The sequence below is a fragment of the Hemicordylus capensis genome, chromosome 2, assembly GCF_027244095.1.
Source record: "Hemicordylus capensis ecotype Gifberg chromosome 2, rHemCap1.1.pri, whole genome shotgun sequence".
Classification (NCBI taxonomy): domain Eukaryota; kingdom Metazoa; phylum Chordata; class Lepidosauria; order Squamata; family Cordylidae; genus Hemicordylus; species Hemicordylus capensis.
Window position 1 is genome coordinate 304,359,393 of NC_069658.1, and position 14,572 is coordinate 304,373,964.

Below are 14,572 nucleotides of genomic sequence, written 5' to 3' on the forward strand. Positions count from 1 at the left end.
TGCAAAGCCCAATCATGTAAAGCACAGAGAGACCACACCGAAGAACTGTGGATACGTCAGCACAAATCCTGTAGCAGTGTTTCTTTTGCCTTAAATCTACTTTGCCATCAAGCAACTAGAAGATTAGGAGTGTGTGCGTGTGCACGCACATGAACATACCCCCTTTCTCCCTCCATGTGACAGACTACTATTGGTCAATACAAGTACTGTATACCAATAACATTTTGCTTCAGCGTGTCATTTCTACAAAAGTCATTTCTGGCTTCATCATGTAAGATGAATGAAGAACTTCATTACAAGACTAAGGTATTTTCAGTGCTTGAACTTTTATATGCACATAGGGAAACAAGCCTGGCATCTGGTCAGATATCTCACTCTGAACAGATGCAATATGCCTTTAGCAGCTTTTGCTCACCGAAATTTTTACCCTTGAGGAGGATATTGTCTAAACTGTGCAATAAAGTAAACCCTTTAGCCAAATCTTCCATCTTGTATAGTATTGCAGTAGTCTGCCAACACAACTCCCACTAGAGATTCTAAGCCATGCTGTATCAATTTGTTTTGATTACTATACAGGTGGCCCACATTCGCAGGGGTTCCATTCCCACCGATTTTCACCGATAACAAAATCATGAACAAGACCTTGAGTCTATGGGGATTGGGTGGGTTAGGTTCATTGAGCTTCACACAAACTAAAAAAGTAGAGAGCGCAGAAATAAGGGTAGAAGAGCATGGTACCTTGTCCAGCTATACCTCCAAGTTATTGGTTTTTTTCCATTTAAAATCTTTTTTAAACAAAAAAGCCACAAAATGGCTCTGCACTCCAAAATAGCAGCTGGAAATGGCATTGGGAGTCAGTTCTGGCTGCTCAGGGTAGGGATGAGCATGAAACATTTTGGGCAGGCAGGGGCCTCAGCTGCCCCACCACTGTTCCGGTTGCAGTGCTGCGCTGCTCAAAAGGCTGTGCATGGTTGCTTCCCTGTTCCCAGCAGCCTGCATGTAAGATCTGGTGCTGCTAGGAACAGGGAAGCAACCGCACACAGCCTTTTGAGCAGCACGGTGCCACAACCTGAACACTGGCAGGGCAGCGGTGGAGCAGGTAAGGACCTGCCTACCTGCTCATTAAAGCTACCACTTTCCACCTGAAACGTTCCGTGCACATCCCTAACTCATAAACCATGGATAGGTGAAAATTGCCAACATTTCATTCTGCAGATAAAGAAGCTAGGTCTCTAAGACCCATATGCAGATACATGAAACCACAATCTGCAGATAACTAGTCTCCCCTATACCGTGAACAGATGCTAGTAAACTTGCATGAATATTCTTTTTAATAGTGTTTAAAGTATATTTTTATATCTCAGCTAAGACCAATGCAAATCAAGTTACAATTCAAGAACTCATGCCCATCATGGAAGGCATAATCTCTTACTGGCCTTAAAGTATTTGATTTATTAAGGCAAGGCAAGTCTTTGTCAGCTTCACATGTACATCCACTGCATACAGGTGGACCTTGATATTCATTGGGGTTCCATTCCAGGCTCCAGATGCAGGTAGGGAAACTGAAAATCATGTTAAGGGAACCTATAGGATCGTGGGGAGTTAGGTTCCTGGTTGGCTGAAAATTGGATGAATTTCGTGGGGAGAGCAGCTTACCTTGCTCTGCTTCCCCCGCCCGAGTCGTGCTGTGGCCCCAAACTGGCCCCAAAATGGCATTTTCTCCCCCTCTATTTTTAAACAAAGACCGGAGCCATTTTGAGACTGTCAAAGAAAATGGCAGCCGGAAATGACCTCCGCGGTCATTTCCGGCCACCTCTGACCCATGGATACATGAGATCAGCATTTTTTCCAGGTGATTGGGGGTTTCCCACATATGCAGAGGTCGGGTGGAAAGAGCAGATAACAAGGTTCCCCTGTACTTCCAATTCTAGTATCTCCCAAATCTTCACCATCTATATTTTTGCTGCAGTAAAATCCTGGATTCCAGGGTTTTTCTCAGTTCTTCACAACATGCATGTAAGGTTTGCAGAAACAATCATTTGGCTCCTATACACTTAGCCAAGAGCCTATGCTCAAGCATGGCAGAAAGAAACCATAAGCAAGCTAGAAACCCACCTGTTGCTAGACACTTGCTGGCATCTCCTGCTGGTGACACACGAACTCTATACGGAGAAAGGGGAATATCATCCCCCCCATATTTAACACCAACTGAATAGCGACCAGTCTTGTCAGGAATATAGGTTACTGCATAAGTACCATCTTTATTGTCATGGATGTCAGCTCTCTTTGGTTTTCCATCTTGATCCTGAATGTCAGAAATGAAGCCATGGTTAACACAAGCAAATGATGCAACATCTGAAGACAGCAAGAGATTTTTAGATGTACTTATGCACTTAGCTCAGGGGAGTTTTTAACAAGAAGCTCCTATTTTGAAGGAAATAAAGTACGTTTAATGCTTACATCAGAATTTACATTGTGGAAATATGGGTTACTAGTATATGGGGCCTGTGTTTGACCAGGCAAAGTCATTTTGTGTAGATTACACTTATAGGAAAGTTCAATTTTTTATTCGTGTGCTTGTAAAACAGAGTTTGAAATTTTTAGGATTTCAACTTCAATGTTATTGAATAATGGGCATGTATGGTAAGCTTGAGTGACTGACTGATTAAGTGCCATCAAGTCAGTGTCAACTCTTAACCACATAAATTATTTCCAGGATGATCTGTCTTCAACTCAGCCTTTTAGGTCTCTCACTGGTGCATTCATTGCTGCCGTAATCAAATCCATCCACCTTGCTGCTGGTCGTCCTCTTCTCTTTCCTTCAACTTTTCCCAGCATTATGGACTTAAGGGAGCTGGGTTTTCACATAATGTGTCTGAAGTATGCTAGTTTGAGCCTGGTCATTTGTGCCTCAAGTGAAAATTCTGGATTGATTTGTTCTATGATCCATTTGTTTGTTTTCCTGGCTGTTCGTGGTATCCTCAAAAGTCTTCAACAGCACCAAAGTTCAAAAGCATCAATGCTTTTTCTGGCCTACTTTGAAGTCCAGCTTTCACATCCATAGAGTGTCACGGGAAAAACCATTGTTCAAATGATTCTAATCTTTGTAGGTATAGACATGTCACAGCATCAAAATATCCTTTGCAAGGCCTTCATTGCAACCTTACCAAGTGCTAGTCTGCAGTGTATTTCTTTACTGCTATATCCTTTACTGTTGACTGTCGATCCTAAAAGGCAGAAGCTATCCACATCAATGTCTTCATTATCAATGCTGAGGCTGCTTGCTGTACCTGTTATTCATTTACAGCTTTCTTGGGAATTATGTTTTGGAATTGCTCTTTGTATCAAGGTGTTAGAGAAGAACTTATTTCCTACCTGTTAGTTAGATTTCCTGGAAGGTGTGAGCTTTTTTATACACAGTATTGCCTTGCGGATACTAGCTGTGAGATCACAAAAGTGGTGGCCAATTTTTTTTATATTGCTATGAGATTAAGGTCTCAATTTTAGGAGTTGATTTAATGTTTTTAAAGTAATCTATCCTGGATGTTTGTATACTGTTTTATTGTGTGCAATTTTCAGTCACTATTTGTGTATATTAGTTATATTTGTTATTCTGATTTTTATCTTTTGGCTGGCCAATGGCTGTAATAAAAACCGATTGATTGATGTTTTGGAATTACTGATGACTGAAAAATCTATTGATTTTTTTTATTTAACTAATTTATGTATTATGAATAAAAAAGTTTTAAAATTCATTTAAAAATTACAACAACAACAAAATCACATATTTCCCCAAGCATTTTATGGTGTGAAAAGGAGTGCGTGGAAGAATGAGGCCTAGACCTCTTGGTCTAAGTGTATTAGTATTCCCAAACCTCTTCTTTTTGGAAATAGCCCTTGTATTATAAATTATTATATTTTATTATTTATTTATTAAAAGATTTAATATAGCGCCCAGTCCACAGACTCAGGGTAGTGTACATGGCAAGAAGAGCATCTGATATTTTAAAAAGCCTTAAAGGGCAAACACCCAGTGGAAAAGAAATATTGCATTAATATTCCTAAAACTGCAATATTGTCAATAGGATTTCTCTGCTTGCAAGTCCCTATGCATGGAGACAGTTCTGGATCAAAAGTTCACACTTAAATTTTGATTTTTGGAGGGAAAAGGTATTTCAAAAAACAGAGGAAATTTTTGTTTATTCTTATTGGTTGGGCTGAGAAACCTCTGGAGCAAAAGTGTACATATATTGAGAAAGCAGGGGGAGTCTGCTGGAGCAAGTCAGAGCTGGAGATTGCAGAAGGAGGAACAGAGTCTGGAAGTCTAGTAGAGCGAGTCCAGGAAAACAGAGAGTGAGCAACCAGCAAGAAGAGAAGCCCAGCTGAAATCACAAAAAGAAAATTAAGAGCCAGGCTGGATTGAGCCCTGATCTGTGCTGTAATTAGAAGTGAGACTACCCAGCAAGCCAGAAGCTGAAAAGAAAGCACAGAGGACTCTGAGTAGGACCAGTATAGCGCCAGTTAGCGATTGCATTTTTCCAGTTTTTATTTTTCCTGACCTGCTCTGTTAGTAACAGTTTTGAATTTGTATTTTTGGCTGCAAAAGTAATGTTTTAATTGAACCAATTTTTTTCTAAAAGTAAACTTTATTATTTAAAGCTTGTTGATTTGTCTCCACCCCATGCCTATAAGCCTTTCCACACTGCTGAAGGGGTGTGTGTGTGTGTGTGTGTGTGTGTGTGTGTGTGTGTGTGTGTTTGTTTGTTTGTAATTTTTGATAAAGGTGTAGGGCTGTTGTAGTGGACTCAGTCATACCAAAAGTCCACTTGGCAGCAGTAAAAAGATTAGGAGGAAGAGAGAGTTCTTCCTCCACATGTGGTGGCAGAAGTGGGATTTGTTATCCATGGTAGTGCAGCGGGGCGGCTCCTCCACATGTGGTTTTAGTGATGGGATAGCTATTCCTCCACAGAGTACATTCAGCTAATTGAAGTGCCAGGATTATGTATGCAAAATTTGTTATCTGTAGGTCATCGGGAAGTATGGCTCTATTTTGCACAAACTCTTCAAATGTATAAGAGATTGCCATCTACATTTGTTCGTGATCAGCAACAATCCTTTGGATGAGATGTTTTGGCAGCAAACATCTACATTCTCTGGATCTTGTAAGCAGTGTGATGCATAAAGTGCTCTGAATGCCAAAAGATGATGTGCCAGATAAATGACTTGCACTTCTGGTATAGAGCAGAATCTTTCCTCGCACATCTTTCCTACACTGCATCAGAAGCACCAAAACAACAACAACAACAACATGGAAGCAGCTCACTTTTTAATACTGACTCTCTGCTTCGTTGTGCATTCAGAGCCACCTTAAGTACAGACTTGGAGGTCTAATGAGATATTACAGGATCTCTTAGTATCACTGGACAGGTTTTACGTGTAGTTCTGTGCAGAATAGTTGCCATAGTCAGAAATCCTCTGGGTATAACAAGTTCATTTTTAGCAAGATTCACCTGTAGGGGTATGCACAAACTGGATTTTGCATTTTGTTTCAAGCCTGAAACAAACACACTGATGGCCAAAACGTTTCGTCAAAACAGCAGTCAACCCAATTGCTTCGACAGAACAAACCTCTAAACATTTCAGGTGTTTTGGCCATAGGAAACAATGGGGAAAGTCCAAACACCCCATTGTTCCCCATGGGTAGCTCTTAGTGACACCCAAGTGGGTTGGGCGGTAGGACATGATGGGTGCTACCTACCAACAAATCCACAAAATAAAATGGGAAAGCAGGTGGTTTTTAAATAAAGTTTTAACCTTCCCCCAAATCCCCCATGTGATTGCAACCCAGTCAGAAGCCAGTACCAGAAAACCAATCAGCAAGGGACAAACAGGCCTCCAAAATGGCCCTCAAAATGTCAAAACATTTCAAATTGAAATGGGTTGTTTTGTTCTAGAAAAGACCTTTTAAAGGGTGTTTTGTTTCAAGCTTGAAACACTCAAAACAGCCTCTTTCAAGTCAAAACGTTTTGCACATCCCTATTCACCTGCAGTTCTAAACTAGCATGTAGCTTGCATTAATCGTACAGATTGGTAGTGATTTTTGCTATGAGCATATTTTACTTTATACGGAATTTATATTTAATATTAAGTACAGCAAAAAGCTTTAATTCACTGCAGGGTTAACTTGAATGTATGTACGCATGCATGCAAATTTGTAGACTGCCCTAAATATCCATCTCTGGGTGGTTTACAATATAAAACAGATTAAAAATGAAAACCTGAACACAATTTAAAACCACAGTCAAGTTAGTCTTTAAGCTGTCAGAGAAGGGGAGGCTCTTATTTAGACCAAGGCTTGTGTTGCAAAAGCTTCCAACAAAGCTGTCCTGAAACAGAGCCCAGAATAGCTATGATTAGCTTCCAAGCATGCACTGGCCTTCCATAAAACTTTGTCTATGCTCATTCATGGTGAAAACTGCAAACTGGCCTAGTTTAGAGAATTTGAAGAGGTCAAGAACAGTTCACATTAACAAGTACCATACTTTGTGCACTGTGCCCAGAGCATCTGCTTATCAAGAGCTATACATTTCGGCTGAAGGTTTCAGAGTAGTACCCAGTTTTGGTAAAACCTAAGTAAACAACTGATCTTTTCTAATACATTTCAGAACATTGCCCTATGGGAAACTGGCCTGTTCCAATTACTATTTTTTAACTTTTATAATGTTTCAGAAGGCAAGGTTCTAGCTCCCAGTAATAATACCAGAATATTTCAAGTCCATCATGTGATAAATGAGGCAATATGCTCAAGAAATCAGCTCAAGAGATAATCTTACCATTACATGTACTGAGAGAAGTCCTTGGCCTGCATCTTTAGCATCAACAGCAAATTCAGTAGGCATGCTGGCTGGAATCCCATGAGAGCTAAGGCCAGGCCCATTAGCTGTCACTTTACTGGCATCATATGTTGGAAGCACTTTTACTTTGAAAGGGCTATTGAAAGAGAAGGGAGTCTTTTCATAAGCTGAAAGTCATCAACATTTCTCCAGTAAGCATGTAGCTAGCAACTGGTATCAAGATGAAAGCTTCTGAAGGTTAGGCAGAGACATGCTTGCTGTCCTAAGTCTATCACTAGGTTTGACAATTAAATAGGTTTTACCTATTAAATGCAGAAGCAAGCCATTGGGGAAAGAGGTGGGGTAAACTTATGAGTTGGCCCTTCATTTCTATGTGGAGAAATATTAAGCAAGTTAGAGGTTGCTCAGTTGTGAAGTGCCATGCACCACTTTCCTTCTTCCACTGTAGCTAAGTCCTTGTAACAGAAACCATTTTCTTGAAGTCCCTTGTTAGAATTAGTTGTCAAAATCAAGATGCAACCCACCATTTGGTGCCATCAAAACAAGAATCATTACTTCCTCTGCCCAGCACACATGCCCCTTGCTAGTAGACATTCTTACCTCCGAGGAATCTCTTCATCTGCATATTTTACTGCAATTGTGTAGGGCCCTTCTTGGGTAGGTGTGTATGCCACTGTGTGAGTGCCATCACCATTGTCAATGACATTAACAGGTTCTGCCAAGCCTAGGTAGAAAAAAGGATGCATTTTAGTCAATCAGCTGTACAAGATATAGTTGTTTAAAGCCTAAGCGTGCAATGAGGATTTAAAACCCTGCATGAAATCTGCACAGACATCTGCCTTTTCAGATAAGCCCATTTATTCCTACCATTCCCAGACTGTGACCTCTCCAATTAGGAAGAGGAGAGATTACTAGTTCCTAGGTTGTCTCAGCTGCAATCCAAGAGGGACTGGAACACTATTGTTCAAATATTAGACAGCTGGTTAAGTTGGTTATCAGGCACACTCAAGTATGTGCTTCCAGAGTTAAGAAGGAAAGCAGTTGTAAACTGCTACTGATTAGGCTCAGCAGCCAATTCAGTACTGTGGCTTGTTGGGAAAGAATGGTTAGTTTTAGTTGTGCTCTCACACTAAGATTCTCAATGTATCATTGAGAAGCTTAGAGACTTCAGTTTGGCATGGCCAAATAGGTGTTAAATGGCCTACCAATTCAAGCAGGAAAAATCTTGAATTCTAGAAGTCAAGATATCATACATAGGTTCATACATGCAATCATTTCAGAGTATTAGTTGCAAACAGGAAAGTTTGGCTTGTGGTTACAGACATATCAAAAGTCAATTTTGATCAGCAGAGTGCATATAAATCAGAGATATGTTTTAGTAAAAGTGAAATTCAATCAAGTTAGTAATACAGCAGCAGCGAGGCAGAGAAATGTAATCAAGCTGGTTCCTAGAAGCATTTTATAGCTAAAGAGCTTGAGGATTTGTTGTAGGTACAGGTAGTTAGTGAAAGTTCAAACCTGTCTCATTAGATTCACCCTGTGGGTCACCTTTAAAGAACTCTGTAATTGCTTTCAGTGGACTGCGCCATGACTGGGAATCCGTTTCATCAGCTAAAATTAAAAAACTGTTAACTTAATATGAAAGAAGAGTTCAGTTGTTCCTTTTAGAAAGTGTTAAATTTGAAATCAACTGTGAATACCATGTTAGAACAAAGGCAACCCATTCAGACAAGTATATGGTACAGTTCTATAATTCAATATTACTGCCTTCCCACCTTCCACAAACCTTGGGGAAACTTAGCTTGCAGCTTTCAATAGCAAAGAATGATTTTTAAACATGAAGTTTAATGAGATCCACGGATACAACCAAAACGCATTTGCTCCCCAAAATTCTTATTTGTACTCAAATTTCAAAGATTCAAAATATGCACTATTTTTTCAGTACTGGTATTACCTAAAGTAAAGTACTCAGCTTCAATAGTTGGCAGTATTCAGTAGTTGGCATGCAATAGTAGTTGGTTATCTTTATATTTGAAAACCAACATGTCAAATACAGTCATCCCTCTTCCAGGAAAACCTTGCGGTTGGCAAGGCATTAAAACCAATGGGAAACAGGGGGGAAGGGGAGTCGCAGTTGCAAAGAGACCGCAAAACACAGTTAGAAAAAATCACCCCCTGAGCCCCTGGAAATCACACACACACCCATTACCAAAATGTCTTGCCAAACTGCAGATACCCGGGTCAAAGTTGACGAGACCTGCCACAATTTCCCAGTTGCAGAAACTTAGAACATGGTTGGGAAACCCACAGTTGGCGAGGCATGACTGTACAATGATTTGACCATTGAGAGCTTAGAATTTGCATTGAAAATATGCTAAAAGGGATATGAACAAGTCTAGCACAAAGTTCTGAAGTAAAAAAATCACTGTATATTCAAACTAAACTTTGGAGACAGACAGACAGACAGACAGACAGACAGACAGACAGATCACTATACTTAAAATGTCAACATTTGCAGTTTTCTTGTATTCTGCCTTCAAAACAGTATTAAATCTGTTCTTGACGCTGTCTGTTCAACCCAATGGACTGCCAACTGTTAAACACTGACTTCGCTGTTCTGAACATTTGGTCCAGAAGACCGCATGGCAGCAAAAAATCATACATCAGAACCTTGCCTCTGGTCTGAGTAACATATCTAGTGTTAAAAAGAACTAGATGCTTGTGACTAAAGGTGTAGCTGTTGCTTCCAATCAAATGTTAACTTTATAGTCCTCATAAATTGCCCAGGTACCTTTGGCCTCGTTCTTCCCCCCATTCTTCAGGATGAATTCCAATTCCAGTTCACTCCTAGTTATCCCCTTTCCTTGGCCTTTTTGCCTTCACATTTCTCTGTCCTTCTTAAGGTTCTTCTGCTTTGCTCACTGAGGATTAGACTACAACTTCAACCAAGGTGGTCAGACACAGTGCAATGTGAAACCTTGGAGCAAAGATTCTATGAGCTGTCCTACTCATCACATCACAATACAGATTCTCAGGTTTAGCTAGCCCATTATCTAGAGTGTTTCTCCTAGTTTTAAGCACTCACTTTTGTTTGCTGCAGTGCATACAGCATAATCCAGATCAAGCCTGAACTGGGTTGTGAGTTTAGTTCAAGGGGTGAGATGAAATGCTCCAGTTAGAGGGTCTTCAGATTCACTCTACTCCAGATGCTCAGCCAGAAGTGTTCGTTCCAGATTGATTTGTTTAAACAGTAGCTTTCCTTTAAAAGCTTCCAAGTGTGCATCAAAATGCACCTACAATTTCTGTAGCATTACAAATAGCTATGCCAGGATTTCCTAGAAGAACAATGACTCCAGAACTGTACAAAATGCTACCTCTACTTGGCACTTGTAGTTAACTCTGCAAGTTACTCTGAATTCTTAATCAAGCTTTACACCTGCACCCTAATCTGTTTTGGAGCTTGTGTATTACTTCCTGGATTTACCAAATATATATCTATATATATAAACAATACAAAGCTGTAACATTACCTCTAGGTGCCGTCACCATAACTTCAAGGGGTGCTATTCCAGCCTTACTAGTATCCACAGTAAAGGACTGGGGGATTTTGGCACGAACTGCTGTACCCAGACCTGGTCCTGCAACCTTCACCTTGTAGGGATCAATCACATCTTTCACAGGAACCTTAAATGGACTGCCTGCAGGTAGAGTAGCAGCAAGTGTATATCAGCACCAAGTATACTGGAATAGTGCAATATACAAGGAGTGTGTGCGATGACAACCCATCAGGTTCAGACATCAGCACAACTCTTCGCACCACATCTCCTCACACTATCTTCTTGGCTCCAACCAATATCGATACTGGCAGCAATTGGCCTTAAGTTGCCTACGTTCCTGCAAGACTTCCAGAAAGTGACAAGACCCTGAACTATACCAACGGCAAGAACATTCCCAGTAGCAGAGATATGCCTTACCAAGAAGGCCTTCCAGATGCAACATACTAGAGCATACATATGAAGTGCTCGTTTTATCAGCACTTGGAAGGTTCTCTTACATCAGGGCTGCACAACTTTGACCCTCCTGTAGATGCTGAACTTCAGCTCCCGTAATCCTTGACTATTGGCCACTGGATGAGAGATAGCTATATAGGGGATGGTGGGGACTGCAGTCCAAACACAGCTGAAAGGCTGAAGTTGTGCAGATATGTCTAACATGAAGTACAATCCAAAGCCGTATTTTCAGAAGCCAACCCTATAAGTCTTACCAGGGATGTGTTCACCTCCATAAGTTATGTTGACATCATAGTCTCCCACGGCATAAGGGATATATTCTGCACTACAGCTGCCATCTTTGTTATCTTTACAGCTTATTTTGGATTCTGAAGGCCCTTCAACTGTTATTCCAAGGCCACCAATTCCTGCCCCTCTGCAAACACAAAAAGAGAACCATTAACATGCTTCTACTGCTTTCTTTTCTTAAGTCTAACTATCTAGGCTATTATGTTGTACGACTGCAAGTTGCGCTCTACTGCATTTTATGTCAAATGGAAACTTTCGTCTGCACAATAAGTTTCTTTTAAGCCACAGTTATAGCAGTAATTTCTTCAGTTTTGAATCTCCAAGTTGGCCTGGCGAATATCGAAGTCATGGAGAACAATGGTTAGCAAGCGAGCTACTTACAGAGTGGCTTTGTGAGCCACTTACAAAGAAAACTACAGGGAAAGGCAGCAAAAAATCAAGCAGCTGAGTTCAAGGGGTGTATGGTTGAGGGAGCTTGCCATCACCCAGCAGCAATGGTAGTGCCCAGAGCAACTCCAAGTGGCTTTGTGCAATTAGTGTCTAGCTTCATGGCACGTCTGAAGCAGTTGCATCTGAAACTGAGTTGCAGCAGTACCTACAGTGGATTGATCTTCCATATGTATGTTCTCATTAGAAAGTAGAGCTTAGCTTCTCCTGTGTAAATATTTCAGAGTACAGACCATGATGCTTACCGAGTGACAACAGTAAATGGATTTGGCTTATTTGTGAAGGCTTCCTTTAGCCCACTTCCTTGGGCCAGCACACGAGAAGGATGACAGCCTTCGGTGACATCAACTTTGAAAGGACTGTTTGCCACAGGCACATCATCATAGGTCACTTCAACTGTGTGAGGGCCTGTAAGCAAAAGATAAATGGCTCTCTGAAGCTACACAATGGTTACATGGCAGTTTAGACCAGAAAAAAATGTTTTTTAAACACTGAAAAAGTGTTTAATTCCTGGTAATCCTAGTTCATTTATGCTCAATTGACCTGTCTCCTCAGAGTGCTCCACTTTACAGAAGGAACCAACAACATTAAAACACAATGAATGTGTTATACCAACTCCTCTAACATCAGAACAGCCAGTAAGCAGATATGGAGCCAGTAGAAATTGAGATAGCCAGCAATTACAAATTAAAAGTTTGCCAGAAAAAAGGTAAGTGTTAGCCTGGCTGCTAAATGTATACAAAGCAGTTGCCAGGCAGATCTCCCTTGCGAGGGCATTCCATAGATGGGGGGGCCTCCCCCTGGTAGCCAAGTGGTACAACATTGTCGGTGACAGTACCAGAGGAGAGCCAAAGATCAGGCAGGATGATAACGGAAGAGGTTCTCCTTCAGACAGACAGCCCTAAACCATTTAGGGCAGCAGAGGTGAGTATCAACATTTTGAATTGAGCCTGGAAACTGACTGGACATCACCCTCCATTTTTGAGCCAAAACAGTCGCTACCCTATTTGCAACAGTATCTTTAGTATATAAGAATGTATAGCAGAAAAATCACATATACGACTGAATAGTACTGCTTACCAAAATTCATTTCCCCATCCCTTTGCCCCAAGTCGATAGCAACTAACAGCACTTACCTCTTTCATAAGGAGTGAACTCAACTGCATACGTCCCATCAGCATTGTCTTTGACAATGCAGTCTGTAGAAGCTCCAGAGGGATTTACAATTTGAGCTTTGATATGGTCTCCACCAGTTTTTGTCAAGGGCGTTGCATCTACAGTGAAATCTGTTGTGGCTTCACGGAAGACATCTGCATAGTAAAGATTTTAACAACTACATGTTGGACAGAGATATGCTTTGTGCCAGAGTGGTGTAGTGGTTAGTGTTGGACTAGGACCAGGGAGACTCAAGTTCAAACCTCCATTCAGCCATGAAACTCACTGGCTAGTCATGTATCTCTCAGCCTAACCTACCTCACAGGGTTGTTGTGAGGATAAACCACCATGTACACTGCTCTGGGCCTCTGTTGCCAGATTTGGCTTTTTTAAAGCAGAGTGGGGTATAAATGTTTAAAATAAAATAAACTCATCGAAGCATCAGAGCCAAGCTGTACCTTGTTCAAAGTTGTGTGCAAGCATACATATATAGCCTTCCCCACAGGGGGGTCATTCAGCCATTACTGGCAAGGCTGTTGCGTAACCTAGTGAGTCACAAGCAATCTCCTAAGAGTGAAAAAAAAGCAGACTATGCAGTTCTCTGGCAAGCATGAGGAATTTTCCTGGAAAGTTGGAACTGTTAAGCAGCCACTAAACATGGACTTATACCTTCACATATAGTGGCATGTATCAGCTTCATGTGCAGCACACCCAGCAGCAACCTTTAGACAGACAAATATACCTACCTCTCCCTTCAATTCCTGGCCCAAACACTTTGATTTTGCTTGTGTCCACAGCTGGATCAACTTTGACTTGTGCAGGGAAGTTCGGCACTGGCTCTCCACCGTATTTCATCTTGAGTGTGTACATCCCAGCAGAAAGGGGCACATATGTAACTGCATAGGTACCATCTTTATTATCTTGGACCTCAACGTCAGCTTTAGAGCCCAAGTCAGACACAGCTTCCATATCCAGCTTCCCCGGCCCAGCTTCTGAACAATCCACATTGAGCAATCCAGCTTCCCCCACTTTACCACGTTCAAGGCCAGGGCCTGTGGCAATTACTTTTGAAGCATCAAATGGCATTTCAATGTCTGCTTTAAAAGGGGAGCCAGGAATGTGGACTTCTTCAAAAAGGATGTTCACAAGGTATTCACCAGGTTTAGTGGGCAGGTAAGAGACCGAGCAGGTTCCATCGCCATTATCAGAGCACTCTATTTTGGCTTCACACGGCCCTTCAACTGTCAATCCTAAGCCACCAGTTCCAGCTCCTTTGGTATCTATTGTAAATTCTGCTGGTTTCCCTACAAGGCCTCCTTGAAGGCCTGGACCATGAGCTCGCACCTAGAAAGTTTAGTGAGAAGAGACACATGTAGTATTTGTCAAGGAGCTTCAATCAGTTATAGATTCCTCTTTTAGCAGTTTAGAGCTAACAAGCTTGAGATGAGATTCAAGTACTCCTGCTCTTTTTTGGAAGTATATTACCACATCAGTAATATTTCAAGCTCAATATGACCTTTCTAATTTAAAAGCTAGGCAAACAATTACACAGCAGTGTTACTAGTCTACCACATTTCATCAGCTTGATTCTCATTAGTCTAATTGGTTTTGAAAGAGGAGAGAAATGATACAGACTAAATATACCACACTGATTTCTAAGGTATCAGGACTGTGATAAATGCATAGATTCCATGCTGTGAATTTGTGCAGTTCACCATGGCAACTCTAGACCCCTGCCTACTCTTCTAGAAAACATACAAAAGCAAATTCTATTTCCCTATATGCACCATATTTAAATCTGAAGTTGAGTGAAAGACT

At 41.1% G+C, this 14,572-nt stretch overlaps 1 protein-coding gene across 4 annotated transcripts in view; it reads right to left on the reverse strand.

The window, feature by feature from the left end:
• Window positions 1-14,572, reverse strand: part of FLNB (filamin B) — a 113,867-nt gene that overhangs the window by 29,608 nt on the left and 69,687 nt on the right. For 2 of the 4 annotated variants that reach the window (XM_053293800.1, XM_053293799.1), the window contains exons 21-29: window positions 13,501-14,098; window positions 12,736-12,909; window positions 11,845-12,007; window positions 11,119-11,279; window positions 10,385-10,552; window positions 8,373-8,465; window positions 7,455-7,578; window positions 6,834-6,990; window positions 2,116-2,305 (exon numbers count right to left, since the gene is read on the reverse strand). In XM_053293800.1, coding sequence (XP_053149775.1) covers window positions 2,116-2,305; window positions 6,834-6,990; window positions 7,455-7,578; window positions 8,373-8,465; window positions 10,385-10,552; window positions 11,119-11,279; window positions 11,845-12,007; window positions 12,736-12,909; window positions 13,501-14,098 — 1,828 coding nt within the window. The remainder of the gene's footprint in view (window positions 1-2,115; window positions 2,306-6,833; window positions 6,991-7,454; window positions 7,579-8,372; window positions 8,466-10,384; window positions 10,553-11,118; window positions 11,280-11,844; window positions 12,008-12,735; window positions 12,910-13,500; window positions 14,099-14,572) is intronic. The other 2 variants (XM_053293802.1, XM_053293801.1) reach the window with 1 other exon arrangement.